The 17,778-nt window shown below is 56.3% G+C and overlaps 1 protein-coding gene and 1 long non-coding RNA gene across 3 annotated transcripts in view; one reads left to right on the forward strand and one right to left on the reverse strand.

The window, feature by feature from the left end:
* Positions 1-196: 196 nt before the first annotated feature.
* LOC138844447 (uncharacterized) lies at positions 197-3,892 on the reverse strand. Of its 2 annotated transcripts, none has more exons than XR_011380301.1 (2): positions 1,384-3,892; positions 197-488 (listed from the first exon to the last, which is right to left on the reverse strand). It is a non-coding gene; the product is annotated as an uncharacterized lncRNA (long non-coding RNA). The 2 variants fall into 2 exon arrangements; XR_011380302.1 differs by having other exon boundaries at positions 1,169-3,892.
* Positions 3,893-3,945: 53 nt separating this feature from the next.
* Positions 3,946-17,778, forward strand: part of SREBF2 (sterol regulatory element binding transcription factor 2) — a 63,310-nt gene continuing 49,477 nt past the window's right edge. The window contains exon 1 of the mRNA XM_002721384.5: positions 3,946-4,184. Coding sequence (XP_002721430.4) covers positions 4,097-4,184 — 88 coding nt within the window. The 5' untranslated portion in view covers positions 3,946-4,096. The remainder of the gene's footprint in view (positions 4,185-17,778) is intronic.

Below are 17,778 nucleotides of genomic sequence, written 5' to 3' on the forward strand. Positions count from 1 at the left end.
AGGCTGTGACTCCACCACCTGGGTGCACCCAGCTTGCGTGGCTGTTGTGCTAGTGGTGGCAGTGGCCGGCCACAGGTACCAGAGGTAGCAGTGGAGGTGGTTCCAGTGGCCGGGCCCGGACCAGCGCCAGGGCTGCCCAGTGTGGCAGCAGTGATGTTGTTAATATGTTTGGATGTTCTGTATGCTGAGCTGCTGCTTTTTTTTTTTTTAAGATTTATTTATTTATTCATTTGAAAGAGTCACACAGAGGAGAGGCAGAGAGAGAGAGGCCTTCCATCGATGGTTCACTCCCCAGATGGCCACAATGGCTGGAGCTGCGCTGATCCAAAGCCAGGAGCTTCTTCTGGGTCTCCCACGTGGGTGCAGGGGCCCAAGGACTCGGGCCATCTTCTGCTGCTTCCCCAGGCCATAGCAGAGAGCTGAAGTGGAGTAGCCCAAGTAGTGGACTTGGGTCATCCTCTACTGCTTTCCCAGGCCATAACAGAGAGCTGGATCGGAAGAGAAGCCGGGACTATAGCCAGCGCCCGTATGGGATGCCGGCGCTTCAGGCCAGGGCGTTAACCTGCTGTGCCACAGCGTCGGCCCCTGCTGGGCTTCTAGGCCCCCATCTTTGGCACCCCCTGGAGAGAGGTTTCTGGGACCCTTCCCCCCTTATATCCTTTAAGGTAAGGTTTCTCAACAGCGGCCCACTGGTATTTTGGGCCAGATCACTCTTTGTTGTGTGTGCAAAGTGGGCTGTCCTGGTAGTAGTAGCATCCTGGCCTGTGCCCGCTGGGTGCCAGTAACAGTCCCCCAGTTACGACCACCAGAGTGTTTCCAAACATTGCTGTGTGTGTCCCCTGGGGACCACATACCCCCTCGTCCACAGCCCTTCTCCCAGACTCCCCAGCCACTGCCCACAGATCTAGGCGATGGTAGCCTGCCCTGGAGAGATGCTCCGAGCCTGCTGTCCTGATTCTCTGTCCTAAGGCTGAGCCTGCACTCCTTCTGCCTGAGTGCTCTTCCCTCACCTGCCCCTTTAAATGAGTTTTTGGGTTGAGTTTCTCCTCCTTGCTCTTTTCCTCTTGGGCAGGGCCAGCCCCTGGGAACTGTTGGCACCTGTCCTGTCACTGTCTGATAAGCCCGCTGCTTCTATTTCAGTGTATCTGAAACCACACTTGGTTCTCACCCTCTAACCTCACCGTCGGTGTCACACGGTGAGGTTCAGGCTCTTGGTTAATCCAACTGCAAGGCTTCCTGGAGGAAGTGATACCTGAACTGAATGTGCTGAGAGACAGGGGGAGGCAGGAAGAGGAAGAAGGGGACAGGAGCTGTGACAAAGGCCTGAGAGGGGAGAGGGTGAGAGGAAGTAAATGAGAAACGTAACACAGAGTTCTTTGAGACCTGTGCTGCGGAGACGTAGTGGCCACCTGTACAGCCGCTCCGTCCTCAGGTGGAGAACCGGATCCTGAGGAGTGACTAATCCAAGGCTGCTCCTCCCCACCCTGTCCTCCAGCCAGAGCAAGGTGCCGCCTGAAAGAGACGTCCAGTTAGGTGGGATCCAGGGCCCGAGCCGAGGGATAACGTCCATGTTCTGCAGAGGTTCAGGTCCTGTGCAGCCGCCAAGGGCCAGCCACTTGGTCAGGTAGCACAGCCCGTGGGCAGGTGCAGCCGGAGCCACGGGAACAGCCGTCAGCAGGAGTTCCTTGGGCTGCAGGGTGGAGGCCAGGATCAAAGGGAGTGGCCTGGGAGTTGCTGCTGTCCTGTGCCAGACTGGCAGACCGGAGTCCTGACACACAGGTGCAGGTAGCACCCTCAGCTCTGGGCCAGGCCCAGAGCAGGGCAGCAAATCTCAGTCTTGTGTGTTCCGGGGTGAGAGGGCTGTAGCATACCCCAGAGCTCCTGCATGCAACAGTAAAGAGCATGCCCAGCTTCCCCAAAATAGCACCTACGTGCTTCTCCTTAGTTGTGCATGTGTGTTCTGAGAAGTAGTTTAGACATTACTGAAGCACAGGCAGCAAGGAAAACTCACCCCAAACCCCACCACTCCCACAGCCACGACTGACAGCCAGCTGTGGGGCCTGCCTGCCTTCCCTCCCTCCTTGTGTGGGCACTCACTGTGTGCCAGGAATCATGCCAAGTGCTGGCTGGCAGCGCCTCCTGCCTCAGGGCCTTTGTCTTTCCGTCTGCTCCCCTGGCCACACCAGAGGCCGTCGTCTTATCACCTTAGATTTCATCTTCAGTGTCATGCCAGAGGCTTCCTGATGGCCCAAGTCAGCTCCCTTGTCGGTTACTTTCCCTCGGTCAGTTCTACCCTCATGTTTATATTTTTTATGGCTGATGTCTCTCTCAAAAATTTATTTATTTGAAAGGCAGAGTTACCAAGAGGAAGAGAGAGAGAAAGATCTTCCATCTGCTGGTTCACTCCCAAAAAGTGGCCACAGCCACTGGGGCTGAGCAAGATCAAAGCCAGGAGCTTCTTCCAGGGCTCCCACGTGGGTGCAGGGGCCCAGGCACTTGGGCCATCTTCCACTGCTTCCCCAGGCCCATGAGCAGGGAGCTGGGTCGGTGATGGAGCAGCCAGGACTCCAACCATTGTCCATACGCTGGGTGCCATTGTCGCAGGAGTCGGCTTTCCTGCTGTGCCACAACGCTGGCCCTAATGTCTGTGTCCCTGCCCCCAGACTGGAAACTCCGAGGCCACACACCGTGTCGTTCCCTTCCACAGTGTTCAGTAAATACTGTCAGTGAACATGTGAATGAGCTCATTAAACTTCGCAGCTCTGACGGATAGCGGCCCCTATTTCAGAGATGACAGAAACTGAGGCTTAGAACAGTTAACACCAGCCCGCCTCTGTCTCCACCTGGGTCCTCTTTCCTCTTGATCACTCAGCAACAACCGCTCTCACCAGCTCACCAGAAAACTTGGGCGCCGTGCGCATCACTATATTGTGACAGCCTTTTCCATAAATATGCATTTATGCGTGTTTGTGTTTTCATTTTGTGAGGCCATCCATTCCCTGGTTCGTTCCCCAAATACTGCCAGGCTGGGGGCCAAGCCAGGATAGGGGAACTCAATCCAGGCCTCTCCCACTGGAGTCAGCAGCCGGGCCTGGAACCCAGGCATCCTGACCCTGGGCCTAACACCGGCCCCGGGAGCGGCCCCTTCAGTGGGGGAGTGGTACTGTATCCAGTGACTGCGGTTTATCTGATCCCTTACCCGGCTCTCAGTGTTTCCCTTAGCGCTTCCTGGAGCGCGGGTACCGCTACCCTTGGGAGAAATTCCTAGACGCTCGCACGTTGCTTACAACGTGCGCAGCTCGCTGCAGGGTGCAGCGGGAAGCTGGGAGTGGGAAGTCCAGGGTGGGCTGCACGTCAGCCCCCAGGAAGCTCGCGCGCTGCAGGGATGCTGAGGCGCCTGGGGAGCGGGGACCGCCGCAGGTGCAAAGGCGCGGAGGCTGTAAAACGCAGCCCCGCCGCGCCTCGGCGCAGGGAGCCCGGCTTAGAGGACCTCGACTCTTTCCTGGGCTGGGGGCCCGGGGCCTGAGTCCACCCGCTTTCCCAGGTCCGGGAGCGGCGGCTGGGAACATGACGTAATGGGCTCGGGGTGGGGTGGCCGCGGGTGGGCGTTAACCCTTCAATCCCGGGAGGGTGCCAGGGGCTGCTTCGGAGCCGATCCCACGGAAAAGGGAGAGGCTCCTTTAAGCCAGGAGAAGGAGGCTGGGCTGAGGCCCCGGCCGCCGCTCCGCGCATTCGCTCCCGGGCCGTGAGGGGGCGGACCTCGCTATGCAAATCTGAGCTGCTGATCGCTGACGCGCCATCACCCCACGCGCCGCTTCGCGAGCCGATTGGTGGAGGCGAGCCTGGTCCCATTGACAACAAACAAGGGGGCGCGCGGCTGGGGGCGGGGCCTCAGAGGGCGCGGGCTGGGGCGGGGGAATCCCGCCCCGCCCCTTCCGCGCGGCGCCGGGGCGCAGCGCAAACATGGCGGCGGCTGGCACTGGCCGGTGAGGCGGTGCCGGGCGGGGGTTGTCGGGTGTCATGGGCGGTGGCGACGGTACCGCCCCCGCGAGTCCCTGAGCGGGAGGGCCGGGGGACTTCTGCGCCGAGCCGGGCGATGGACGAGAGCGGCGAGCTGGGCGGTCTGGAGACCATGGAGACGCTCACGGAGCTGGGCGACGAGCTGACCCTGGGGGACATAGACGGTGAGGGGTGGGTGGGCGGTGGGTGGGCGCGCGGGGAGGAAGGGGTTACGGCGGCGTGCGCGGGTGCGGGTGCGCGTGCGCCCACCCCTCGACCGTCCCGGCTCGCGCGTGAGGCGCCCCGCGCGCGATCGCCGCGGCGGCCCCCGACCCTCCCGGCGCGACGGCTGTGAGTTCGGGCCCCGGCGCTCCGCCTCAGGCAGCCGTGGGTTACGGGAGCCGTGGGCCTCGGGACGCGGGGCCGGGGGCGTCGCTGGGAGCCGCTGGCGGCGAGCGCGCGGCCGCCGCCTCCCTCGCGCGCCCACACGTGCTGCCTGCGGCTCTGTTCTCCCGCCGCGCGAGGCCCCGCGCCGCACCTGTCACTCCCCGCCAGACCGCAGGGACGTCTCCCAGGCTTCCTGGCCTGTCGGGGACTGACCCACGGCCGGGACGCCCGGCGAAACTGCGGGCAGCCGCTGCTGGAGCGAGCGGTGGCGGCGGAGGCGGGCGCGTGTCCCCGGGCCGTCGCGCTGCGAAGGGAGTTCTGGGCAGCAGAAATTTTGAGTTGTGGCCCTCGGGTACAGGCTGGGGAGCGGGTGGCCTTTGTTCCGGAGGCCCTAACGGTGCATTGGAAGACTGGTGGGAGCCCAGGGGCTCCTCTCTGGAGTTGGCTCTCGTTCGGGGGTCGCGGGAACCAGGGTTTGGAGAGGGTCTGCGACGTGTCCAAGGTCACACAGCCGGTTGCACAGCCCAGCTCTCGCACTTGGTAGCGCGGCGTAGGTTTCTTGGGGGCGAGGGGCCCAGTGACTAGGCTGCTGTCCCTACACTTCGTATGGTTTCACTAGGTCCCGGCAACAGTCCTCTGAGAAACGTGTTACGGTTACCTCTGTTTCAAACGAGACTGAGTCCAAGAGGGGTTGTTCAGTGGTCCCTGGGCGCGGAGTCCAGAGCCCATGCTCTTAGCAACACTCAGGTGAAGGCACGCTTTCCGACGTGCAAAATGCTTTTCTGCCCAGCACAGCCTCGGAGGCAGGGACAGTGGCCGCCCCGGCGCAGGAGGGACGAGACAGGCAGCAGACTGTTTTCTGGAGAGAGAGAGAAGCAGCAGCTGATTGATAAGGATCTGTTTGCCATTTCCCTGTTTTGCTTTTGTAGCATCCCTCCCCCCCCTCCGCCCCCGCCCCCGACTTGTCCTTCTTTCCATTTTGGTCATCTGGGCAGTGTGGTGAGACTCTAACTGAAGCCCCACTTCTGGCCACTGAGTGCTCCCAAGTACAGATACAGGTTAACAACGGGCGGAGGTGTTCTTGGATTGGAACCGGGGTGAGTACAAGGGTGGCCAGCACTGTTAAGCGCTCACCCACGGTAACGTTAGCCCTCGTAACAACCCTGCCAGGTATAGACAGTCGTCTCCCTCTCACGGGTCCTGAAACAGACCCAGGGTGTTTCATTAACTTACTCAAGGTTACGTAGCCATTAAGAGGGACGTCCACGGCTCCTACCAGCCAGCCCACAAAAAGAAGTCCATGTGTACTGCATTCCTGCTCCATAATCAATTCCTATTTGTCTTAATTTGTGATGTGTTAAATGGCCCAGTGGTTAATATTAACTTGATCACCATGGATTATGGAATAAAATGTACACTCTGGGAACTACCACAGTGGTTCTGTGGCTCCGCAGGTCCATGTGCCAGGTTAGGGAAAGTGGTTCCCTGTCCTCTGTTGATCGGCAAGCACTCCAGTGCTGGCTGTGACGTCTGGGCTGTAAGAACCTCGAAGGACAGGAAAGATAGAATTTATGGCCTCGTGGAGCCTGAGCAAAGTCAGAAACCCATGATGCTGAGTTAGAACAGCGCATCGTGGCAAGGGCAGTAAGTGGAAGTCAGTGGTCAGGGAGCTGGGTCAAGGCTGGCTGACCAGGAAGACAGCAGCACAGCCCTCGACCTGGACAGCAGGTGGGAGTATCTGTTGATAGTCACCCACCTCTGCCCTCCAGCATTCGCTCCATGAGGGCAGGCGCCTCTGGGTCACTTCCAATTCTTTGCACCTAGGACAGTGCCTGGCCCAGTGAGAGTGCCCACTTCGTGTGTGTGGACTGCCTGAAAGGAGCCAGGGATCTTGGCCCGGGCAAGGACAGTAAATGGTGCTGGACATTGTCGTTATGCTCGATCAGACCGGCAGTGGCCAGCCCCGAGGCTTCCAGGAGCGTCAGCTGAGGAAGAAGAACGGTGGGGAGTGTCGTTGGTGTGTTACTTCCTGCGCCCAGTGGGTGCAGGCAGCAGGAGGCCTTGTCCACTGGGTACCCTGCAGGGGTGTGGCCCCACACAAGGCCCATCACTTGGCTCCTGGGTGCCCACAGTGACAGAGGCAGTGCCGAGGGTGGCTTTGAACCAGACGGACAGGGTCTTTTCCCCTTCAGGGAGCTTAGGTTCTTAGTGGAGAAGGCGAGTGCGTTTGAACAGGGCACTCTGGCGAAATGTGCAGAGCCGTGTTCTGGAGGGTGACGGGCAGCTGCTTTCCCCCGGGCAGTCCAGGGAGGCCTTCTGGAAGGGGCATTAACTTCTCTCTTCAAGAGATGCCCAAGTCTGGGTTTTTATGTGACATTCCAGATTTTTAAGTTTTGTCTGTTTGTTTTTATTGGAAAGGTAGAGGGGCAGAGACAGATATCTTCCATCTACCCACAGCAGCCGTGGCTGGGCCAGGCTGAAGCCAGGATCCTGAAAGTCTAGGTCTCCAGCAGGGACCCGAGTACCTGGGCTGTCACGTGCTGCCTTCCTCAGCGGATCAGAAGCCGAGCTGGGACTGGAACCCGGGCACTCAGACCCGGGACGTGGGTGTCCCAGGCGGCATCTGAACTGTACCACAATGCCCGCCCCTATAGATTTTCCAGTATTGGTTCCACATTTTTTTTTTTTTTTTTTTGGACAGGCAGAGTTAGGCAGTGAGAGAGACAGACAGAGAGAAAGGTCTTCCTTCTGTTGGTTCACCCCCCAAATGGCTGCTACGGCCGGTGCACCGCGCTGATCCGAAGCCAAGAGCCAGGTGCTTCTCCTGGTCTCCCACGCGGGTGCAGGGCCCAAGTACTTGGGCCATCCTCCACTGCCTTCCCGGGCCACAGCAGAGAGCTGGCCTGGAAGAGGGGCAACTGGGACTAGAACCCGGGCTGCCGGCGCCACAGGCGGAGGATTAGCCAAGTGAGCCGCGGTGCGAACCGGTTCCACATTTTTTAAAACATACTGTAGGTGCCTGCATTATGTGTGTTGATCTCCTAGGGCAGGGGAATGTCCAGCCCTGGACTGAGACAGGCCCATAAAGTCATTTGTTCCAGCCCTGCCAAGGCAGCTGCAGGAGAGACTCACACGTCAATAAATAAATAGCAGGCTAGTTTTTAAGTCAATAATCTTGCATGGCCCCTGATGAGTAAGTGACCCTTGGCAGAAGAAAGGCTCCTCCCTGTTCTAGGGCCTTGTTCTGCCGCCCAGGCCCAGGCTACCGGTACCGGTGGCGTGCACCTGTTACAGGCCAGGTCTTCAGGAAGGACCGGGGTGGGGTCCTCTCCCACGGGGGTCAGGAAGGGGGCAGGACCTGGAGTCCTGGAGGATGAGTAGCAGGAGCAGCTTGATGAGGCTGTGGAAGGGGAGAGGACCAAGCTGCTGTGGCAGCAAGACCGGGGCCTGCACTGTGGCTGTGGTGTAGCGGTGAAGCCACCGCCTGCAACGCCGGCATCCCATACGGGCACCAATTCGAGTCCTGGCTGATCCACTTCCTGTCCAGCTCCCTACTGTGGCCTGGGAAAGCAGTGGAAGACGGCCCTGGTGCTTGGGCCCCTGCACCCATGTGGGAGACCCAGAAGAAGCTCCTGGCTCCTGGTTTCAGCGTGGCCCAGCCCCTGCTGTTGCTGTCATTTGGGGAGCAAACCAACGGATGAAAGATGTCTCTCTGTCTCTTTGTCTCTCCCTCTCTCTCTCTCTCTCTGTGTAATTCCACTTTTCAAATAAATAAAAAATCTTAAAACAGTGACAAGGGAGATTTCTTGGAACATGAAGTGTGTGTAGGGAAGCAGATGAGGGCTGAGAGGTGTGTGGGAGCCGAATTGTGCTGCAGGCACAGGTGCTTTGTGAAATACAGGGAGGGAATTGCTGAAGATTTTCAAGTGTGGTGGGGGATGACGCACTAATTACAGGCTTTAAGGGAGTTCAGGGGCGGCGTTAGGCAAGAAAGATTCGAGCAAGGGATACCAATTAGGAGCAGTCACCCGGCTGTGAGGTGGGGACACGGAGGCAGAGGGAATGTGGATAGGAAGTGGCTGCGTGCAAGGTGCGGGATGTGACTGGACAGGGCCAGTGGCGGCTCGGCCCTGAGGGCACAGTGAAGAGAATCCTAAGCTGCCGTTCAGGCTTGGAGCCTCTTGGGGAGAGTGAAGGAAGAGCTGGTTTGGGAAGATGAAGAAAACTTGTCTTAAATGGACTGAGATCCATGTGCCTGGGCATCATCCCCTGGGAAAGGGCAGGCGGGCGCTCGGGAGGAGGGCAGAACTGGGGGGGGGGGGGGGTCAGACCTGCGGGGGGAGGTCAGAACTCAGAACTGCGGGGTTGGGGGCCAGAACTGCGGGAGGAGGTCAGAACTGCGGGAGGAAGTCAGAACTGCGGGGGGGGGGGGTCAGAACTCAGAACTGCCGGGGTGGGGGCGGGGGGGCGTGCAGAACTGCGGGAGGAGGTCAGAACTCAGAACTGCCGCGGGGGGAGGTCAGAACTGGGGGAGGAAGTCAGAACTGTGGGGGGGCAGAACTGGGGGAGGAGGTCAGAACTGCGGGGGGAGACCACAGAACTGCGGGGGGGCAGCACTGGGGGAGGAGGTCAGAACTGCGGGGGGAGGTTGAGGAGTGGAGGCTGTATTTTGTCTGTCCTCATAGGTGGATGGACATTTGGACTGTTGGCACTTTTTGGCTATTATGAGTGAAGTACAAGTTTGTGTGTGGAGGAAGCATGTTCATTTCTCTTGGGGGGATCTTCCACGTTTCCTTCTGTTTTGCTTTGCTTTGCTTTCTTAAAAGATTTATTTTATCTGAAAGGCTGACAGATTGATCTACTCTCTACTGATTCAATTCCCAAATGGCTGAAGTGGCCAGGGCTGGGCAAGGCCAAAACCAGGAGCAGGAACTCCGTCTGGGTCTCCCATGTGGGTGGCAGGGGCCACAGCGCTTGGGCCGTCTGCTGCTGTGTTCCCAGGCGCTAATTAGCAAGGAGCTGGAACAGAAGTGGAGCAGCCGGGACTGGACTCTGGTGTCTCAGGCAGAGGCTTAACCTACTGTGCCCTGACACCAGCCCGTCTTCTGCATTGTTGTTGCTGTTTGTGTTTCCCGAGGGCCTGTAATAGTCCCGTTTGCTCTCTTGCTTGGTTTTCATGTTCCTGTTCCTAATTCAGCCCTAAATCTTATGACAAACTCAATTCGGTGGCAAGCTCCTTTCTTCCCTGGAGCTTGCTCTCTTGCCCCGTCTGATGACTGTTGTTTAGGTCTGTTCTCCCGCACTTGGAACGACACTTAACCGTCACATGCAGGGGGTGGCGGTGGGGTGGGTGAGATTACACTCCCTGTTCCCTGGTTCTTGGTTTTTCACTCTCATCCTGGAGTAGCTCCTTCCAGAGGTAGATTTTTTGAGACCTTACCTGTCTAAAAATATCTTTTTTTTTTTTTAAGATTTATTTTATTTATTTGAAAGACAGAGTTGCAGAGAGAGGCAGAGACAGAGAAAGATCTTCCATCTGCTGGTTCACTCCCTAGATGGCTGCAATGGCCAGAGCTGTGCCGATCTGAAGCCTTGAGCCAGGAGCTTCTTCCAGGTCTCCCACGTAGGTGCAGGGGCCCAAGGACTCGGGCCATCGTCCACTGCTATCCCAGGCCATAGCAGAGAGCTGGATCGGAAGAGGAGTAGCCGAACTAGAACTGGCACCCATATGGGATGCTGGTGCTACAGGCCAAGGCTTTAACCCACTGCACCACAGCACCAGCCCCTAAAAATATCTTCATTCTAACCTCATTCCACTTTGATAGTTTGGCTGAGTTTAGAATCTTAGGTAGTATATAATTTTTTATCATTTTTTATTTTTTTAAATTATTTTTTTATTTTTGACAGGCAGAATGGACAGTGAGAGAGAGAGACAGAGAGAAAGGTCTTCCTTTACTGTTGGTTCACCCTCCAATGGCTGCTGCGGCCGGCGCACCGCGCTGATCCAATGGCAGGAGCCAGGTGCTTCTCCTGGTCTCCCAGGGGGTGCAGGGCCCAAGTACTTGGGCCATCCTCCTCTGCACTCCCTGGCCACAGCAGAGAGCTGGCCTGGAAGAGGGGCAACCGGGACAGAATCCGGCGCCCCGACCGGGACTAGAACCCGGTGTGCCGGCGCCGTAGGCAGAGGATTAGCCTAGTGAGCTGCAGCGCCGGCCTATCAATTTTGAATATCCAAATTTGGAAGGTGTGACTCGATTGTCTGGTGACACTTGGACGCTCGGTCCTTTGTGTGTGACCTGTTTTCTGCTCTAGAAGCTTCTAGGATCTTTTTTTTATCCTTGGTGTTGGGATTCCATGGCAGGGTGCCTTGATGTGACTGAGCTGTCAGTTGCTGTCCCCAGTTGTGGGGCTCTGGGGGCTGTGTCTGCCGCCTGCTTTTGTGCGCGCCTCCCATCGTCAGCCGCTGCCCACAGCCCACCGAGGAGCCTCCAGCTCTGAGCCTTTCCATGGCACTGTCTGGAGCCTCTGCTGGCTTCTTCTGTGGACACCCAGTTTCACGTTTGTGGGTACCCTGACGGTACCTGGCACTGAACAGGCACTCTGAAGGTGTGTCTTGGAGGGGAAGGAAAAGACTTCAAGTTCAGGGTGTTGGGTGGGCCCCCAGGCTGGGAGGCCACGTCACTGAGGGGGTTGGAGTGGCCAGCTGAGTGAGCCAGGAATGGATGACAGGACGGGTGTGGTCAGTGCACCACTGGGAAGCAGCGGTGAGGAGAAGGTCTGGGAATTCTCACTTGTCCAGGGAGTGCTGCTTTGGGAAAACAGCTCAGTGAGGTGAAGGTTATCTACTTTCTACCTTGTGCATGCATACCTTTTCAAAGACGGAAACTTTGTAGCCGGCGCTGTGGGGTGGTTGGTGGAGCTGCTGCCTGCAGCACCTACATCTGGTATGGGTACTTGTTCGAGTCCTGGCTGCTCCACTTCCAATCCAGCTCCCTGATAACGTGCCTGGGAGAGCAGTGGGAGATGACCCAAGTACTTGGGTCCCTGCACCCACGTGGGAGACCAGGATGAACCTCCTGGCTGCTGGCTTGCACGGCCATTTGGGGAGTGAACCAGTGGGAAGATTCTCTCTCTCTCTCTCTCTCTCTCTCTTTCTTTCTTTTTTTGACAGGCAGAGTGGGCAGTGAGAAGACAGAGAGAAAGGTCTTCTTTTTGCCGTTGGTTCACCCTCCAATGGCCGCTGCAGCCAGCGCACCACACTGATCCGAAGGCAGGAGCCAGGTGCTTCTCCTGGTCTCCCATGGGGTGCAGGGCCCAAGCACCTGGGCCATCCTCCACTGCACTCCCGGCCACAGCAGAGAGCTGGCCTGGAAGAGGGGCAACCGGGACAGAATCCGGCGCCCCAGCCAGGACTAGAACCCGGTGTGCCGGCGCCGTAGGCAGAGGATTAGCCTAGTGAGCCGCGGCGCCGGCCATAACTGCCTTTCAAACAAATAAATAAATCTTTGGGGGAAAAAAAGGCCAGAAACTTTGTTTTGACGCTTCAGTATATACCGGCGTTGTTCATGTCGGGTTAACAAAGCTGCTGTCGTGGTCTCATCTCCCTAGTTACAGATTTCCTAGCATTCTCAGACCACCAAACCAGAGTGCCCTGGACTGTGCTGCCTGCTGCGTCTGTATGGCCTTGCTCGCCCTGACACGCGGCCTCCATGTTCACACGCGGCCTGTGGCCTCCTGTTTTTGAGCATTGCTTCAAGTTCTCATACTCAGCTCATATTTTGATATTTAAAAATATGCATATATATATTTACTTCTATCTCAACTAGTTCTTTTCTCTCCCCAGAGTCATAATTGAAAAGTAAATTCTTGAACAGCTTTATTCAGTTAAAACTTCCTGATTAGAAAGTTGCCATAACCTTTGGGATTCTTGTCCGGACTTTGCTGGTGTGCACACACTGTTACAATGTTTGTACATGCAGGGTGAGAAGTTCCTAGCTTGTCCTCTAACGTAAACTCTGAAGGAGCAGTGCTTGTCCGTGGTGCCCCATCCATGTGAGCAGGGCCCTCCTGTGGAGGTTTTCACCGACCCGGAGCGAGACCAGGCCCCTCTGGAGTCAGTCCTGGAAGAGGAGGAGTCTTCAGGTCAAGAGCTAGATGACGCAGGAGCTCCTTTTCTCTTACAACTTCCAGGGCTGCGAATTACTCTGGTGACGGGGAATGCAGCCTGTGAAACACTTACATTTTGAAAAAGGTGGTCCGTTCATATGATTCAAAATGAAATGTAAAACAATACCGGGAGAAGTCTGGCACCAACCCTGTCCACGACTGCCTGCTCCCAGCAAAACACTTACTTGTTTTTATAAATAAAGCAGATGACAAATACAGATTTCACTTTTTGCTCCCCTTTTTTATTTTTTAACTTTTGCTTATTTTCATCTTATTTGAAAGAGAGAGAGACAACCACAAGCAGAGATCTTCATCTGCTGACTGACTCTCCAAATGCCCACAACAGCCAGGGCTAGCCTGGGTTGAAGCCAGGAGCTGGAACTCAGTCTGGGTCTGCCACATGGGTGGCAGGGAGCCAAGAACTTGAGCCGTCACCTGCTGCCTCCCAGGGTGTGCCTTAACAGGAAGCTGGGTCCGGGCAGAGGCGGGACTTAACCAGGTGCTGTAACATGGACTGTGGTTGTCCCAGGCAGCATCCTAATTGTTGCTCCACACTCCGGCCTGCCTCTTTATTTCGATAGAGAACTATAGCCCTGCTCCGCACCTTGCCTTTTCTGCCCACTTCAGGGGTGACTCTGAGAGTGTTCGGGCTTTTTCACTGCTGCGTGGTTTTCCACTGTGATTTTTTTCATCCAGTCCCTTTTATGAGCATTGAAGGAGTTTCCGGTCTTTTGCTAGTGAAAACAATGCTGCAGGGCGAATGTTGTGGTGCAGGGAATTAAGCCATCTCTTGGCACCCGCATCCCGTGTCGGAGTGCCTGGGTTCTAGTCCCGGCTCTGCTCCCAGTTCGTTTCCTGCTAATGCCCACCCTGGGAGAACTGAGTTCTGTGCTCCTGGCTATGGCCTGGCCCAACCCCGCCTGTTGTGGGTATTTAGGGGAATGATCCAGCCCCAGCAGATTGGAGCTCTCTTACTCTTTCTCTCTCTGCCTGTCTTGCACATGCGTTAAGATGAATCAAATGTTTTGTTTTAAGAAGAGAGAAACAGAACTAACATTGTCTTCTGGCTCTGTGCTTGTGTGGCTTTCGATCCTGCTCTCCACAGCGGACGCGCTGATCTCCACTCCCACCGCTGTGTGGCACAGGCCTGTTGCCCACATCTTCCCGGCTCGGTCCACTTGGGACGCCTCCGTTTCTCCTGCCTGTCTCTTGGCTGTACGTAGAGCTCACGCCACGCCCAACATGAACTCCCCTCCGTGCCCTGGCCTGGCCTGGCTTCTCAGTCAGCGCCCTGCTGTCCGAGGCAGCGCTGCTGGGCCTCAGAAGCGCCTTTGCTTGCCCAGGACTCCGGGGCAGGGTCATCTTCCACTTGGGGATTTGTGTTTCCTGGAGCGGTCTTTCTTCCGGGGTGCCCGCTCTTCAGGTGTGGCAGTTCCCTGTTTGCAGCCCTCTGCTTTGGGGAGTCGGACCTGGGTTCTGGTTTCGTGTTGTGTCGTGGGGCTTGTTCTGTCCCAGCTCTCTGGTGTAGTTTCAGGGTGGGAGCCTTGCTGCCCGGACATCTCAGTGTATCATGTGAACACTCCTCGGGGCTTTCCATCACCATAAATGCTGTTCTAGAACTTGTCTCCTTTCACTGCTGTTTTCTTAAGCTGATTTATTTTTACCAAAATCTGCAGATATTTTAGGAAATACCTAAAATACTTTCCTGTGAATTTCTTTTTTATTTATTTATTTACTCTTTTTATTTTTTGCCAGGCAGTTAGATAGTGAGAAGAGAGAGAGAGTTATAGACAGTGAGAGAGAGACAGAGAGAAAGGTCTTCCTTCCGTTGGTTCACTCCCCTAATGGCCGCCATGGCCAGCGCTGTGCTGATCCGAAGCCAGGAGCCAGGTGCTTCCTCCCGGTCTCCCATTCGGGTGTAGGGACCCAAGCACTTGGGCCATCCTCCACTGCACTCCCGGGCCACAGCAGAGAGCTGGCCTGGAAGAGGAGCAACCGGGACTAGTATCCGGTGCTCCAGCTGGGACTAGAACCTGGGGTGTTGGCGCCACAGGCGGAGGATTAGCCAAGTGAGGCACGGCGCCGGCCTCCTGTGAATTTCTTTACAACAATTTTTTTTTTTTTAAGATTTATTTATTTATTTGAAAGGCATAGTTACACAGAGAGAAAGAGAGACAGAGAGAGGGGTCTTCCATCCTCTGGTTCACTCCTCAATTGGCCACAAAGGCCAGAACTGGGCCGATCGGAAGCCAGGAGTCAGGAGCTTCTTCTGGGTCTCCCATGCGGGTGCAGGGGCCCAAGGACTTGGGCCATCTTCTACTGCTTTCCCAGTCCATAGCAGAGAGCTGGATCAGAAGAGGAGCAGCTGACACTCGAATGGGCGCCCATATGGGATGCCAGCACTGCAGGCAGCAGCTTTACCCGCTACACCACAGTGCCGTCCCACAACAATCTTTTTAAAATATTTATTTGTTTGTTTGTTTGTTGTTTGTTTATATCTACTTGAAAGGCAGTGACAGTGGGGAAAGAGGGAGAGCTTCCATCTCCTGGTTGACTCCCCAAATACCCACAAAACTGGGGCTGGGCCAGGTCAGCCAGGAGCCCAGGACTCCATCTGGGTCTTCCCCGTGGGTGGCAGGGACCCAGATACTTAGCTGTCATGTGCTGCCTTCCCAGGTGCATTAGCAAGAAGCTGCACCTGAAGTGCTGGGTGGCCAGACTCCAACTGCCGTTCCGACATGATAGGAAGCGTAGGTGTCCCAGGCAGTGGCTTAGCCCGCTATACCACAACACCTGCCCCGAGTCTTTTTTTTCTTTTTTTTCTAAGATTTGTTGAAAAGGCAGAATGACAGGCAGAGACAGAGATTTCCCCTCCACTGATTCAATCCCCAAATCCCAACAGCTGAGCATGGGCCAGGCAGAGGCTAGGAGCTAGGAACTCCACCCTGGCCTTCCACATGGGACGCTGCGACCCCAGCACTTGGGCCATCATCTGCTGCCTCCCAGGTGGGCATTAACAAAGCTGAGTGTGAAGCAGTAGTCAGCCCCCCAGTGTGGAGGGACATGTCCCAGAGGGTGATGAGCCCACTGCCTGCCCCTAAATCCGTCTTGAGTTACTTGGGTGGGCTTTTTGATTCGTTCTTGGTCAGGGCTGGACTCCAGCTTGAGATAGACATTTCCGATGGTTTTAATTCTTCCGTGCATGCATATTCTGGAATTGATGAATGAACGCAGGACCATTGCATCTTGCTCCTACTGGGGTTGAGGTGAGTTGCCGTTCCTTAAGTGAACACGATTCTTTATTAGCTAGTTGGCCATCCCTATAATCAATGGTCCCTACTTTGGGATCGTGCAGTTGGCACCTGCTGTGTGCCCTGCCCTGTGTCTGCTGAGCCTGGCCTTGCAGACCTCTGTGCTGAGCTCCAGGCACAGCCCTGACCAGGCAGCAGGGTCCCTGCCCTCACAGACCGTCACAGCCCGGGTGCCGGCCACTGTTGCATGCTCTTCACCTACGCTGTCTCATAATGTGCATTAGCTTTTCATCTCTCCAGCTCTGTAGCACCCTAGAAGCGAAGATAGTGAGGCTCACGCCACACAGCTAATAAGTGGCAGGATGGTGCCCTAAACCCAGGCTTGTCCACTCCAAAACCCATGTATTTTTCCTCTGCCCCATGCTGCATCCCTCTCTGATGTAAGTGAGCTTGCAGGTTGCAAAAGCAAGACCTGGGAGCCTCTGCGCCTGCGCTGTGCAGGGCCCTGGGAGTGGCTTCCCCTGGGTCCTAGGGCGTTCCCCAGCCTTGGTTCCTCTGAGAGGTGGAGGTTGCGGCTGACTGCACCAGGTGTTGCAAAAACTAAGTGAGCTAAAGCAGAAAAAAGGGAGAGAGCAGGAAGTCCCACTCCCCTCCACACCACCTGAGACCGAGTGGGGACTGAGTGGACTTCAGTTTGCAAATTGACTCAGCCGACCGAGGGGCCTTTTTTAGAAGACAGCTTTGGGAGGTTTATTTTTCCCTTTTGAAAGGGCTTCTGTACGTGTGGTAGGTGGGACACAGGAGCGGTCGCAGGCTTGTGGTGTAAAGTATTCCAGTTCCGGACCACAAGACTCAAGGGCTAAACCTGGTTGACAGAATGGAATTTTTTAAAGAGTAGCAGAAGCCCAGAGCCAGGGCATCAAGGTAAGGCCTCCTGGGAAGCTCTGCCTAGAAACGGATCCTACACCACTGAAGGGCTGGGACGCTGTGCCCAGATGTCCTTTACAATCGCACGCCTCCCTGGCCCTGCAGAACGGGTCTGTTGGGTTCAGGGTCTGTCTTGGAACAGTGATGAAATCCCAAGCTGTGGAGCCAGCCGTGACACCACGCTGCTCACTGCGTCTGCCCAGTCAGGCCTCACCGTCCCACAGCTGCGAGGGGGAGAGATGCTGCCTGCCGAGGGCCAGCGTTCTCAGGAGGCCTTGAGCAGGGCGTTTGTCCCCGCAGTGCCAGGAGGGCAGTGCTGGGCTTCACACCCACTTTCCCTGGGTAGAAAGGAAGGCACTGAAACAGAGAAAACCATGTGCCTGAGATTCCCGGCCTAATAGGAAGTCGAGCTGGGATCCCAGACTCCTCCCCGCACTGTGGGAGTGAGGTGGGGAGTGCCCTGTGTCCAGGAGCCCCGGCTCTGGTCGGAAGTTGTTTTTACAGCAGTTTTTCAAATCATTGCTTCAGCCCACTTCTGCGTGAGTAGGGACGCGCTGCGTTCACAGCCTTGTGCGAGGCTCTGCAGGGTTGGTGGTGGATAAACAAGTCCTTGCAGGGAGCTGGCATCTAAGCATCAGTCATGGAGCAAAGGTGCATATCAGAGAAACTGCAAATTTCTGGAGACTAAGGAAGGGCTCTTGGAAAATCTTAGAACAGACTGGCATTTGGGTTGTGTTGTGAAGCGGCGAGTGAACGGTTTCGGAAGGTCAGGGAAGTGCCAGGGTATTCATCTGGATGGAATTGGACCACAGTTGGGAGTATGTTTTAGGAGAAAGATTCAATGTGGAGGCAGGCACTGTGGCGTAGCGGGTAAAGCTGCTTCCTGTAGTGCCAGCAGCCCATATGGGTGCCGGTTCGAGTCCCACTTCCAATCCAGCTCTCTGCCATGGCCTGGGAAAGCAGCAGAAGATGGCTCAAGTCCTTGGACCCCTGCACCCACATGGGAGACCTGGAAGAAGCTCCTGGATCCTGGCTTCGGATTGGCCCA

This window comes from Oryctolagus cuniculus, chromosome 11 (genome assembly GCF_964237555.1).
Source record: "Oryctolagus cuniculus chromosome 11, mOryCun1.1, whole genome shotgun sequence".
Taxonomy (NCBI): Eukaryota; Metazoa; Chordata; class Mammalia; order Lagomorpha; family Leporidae; genus Oryctolagus; species Oryctolagus cuniculus.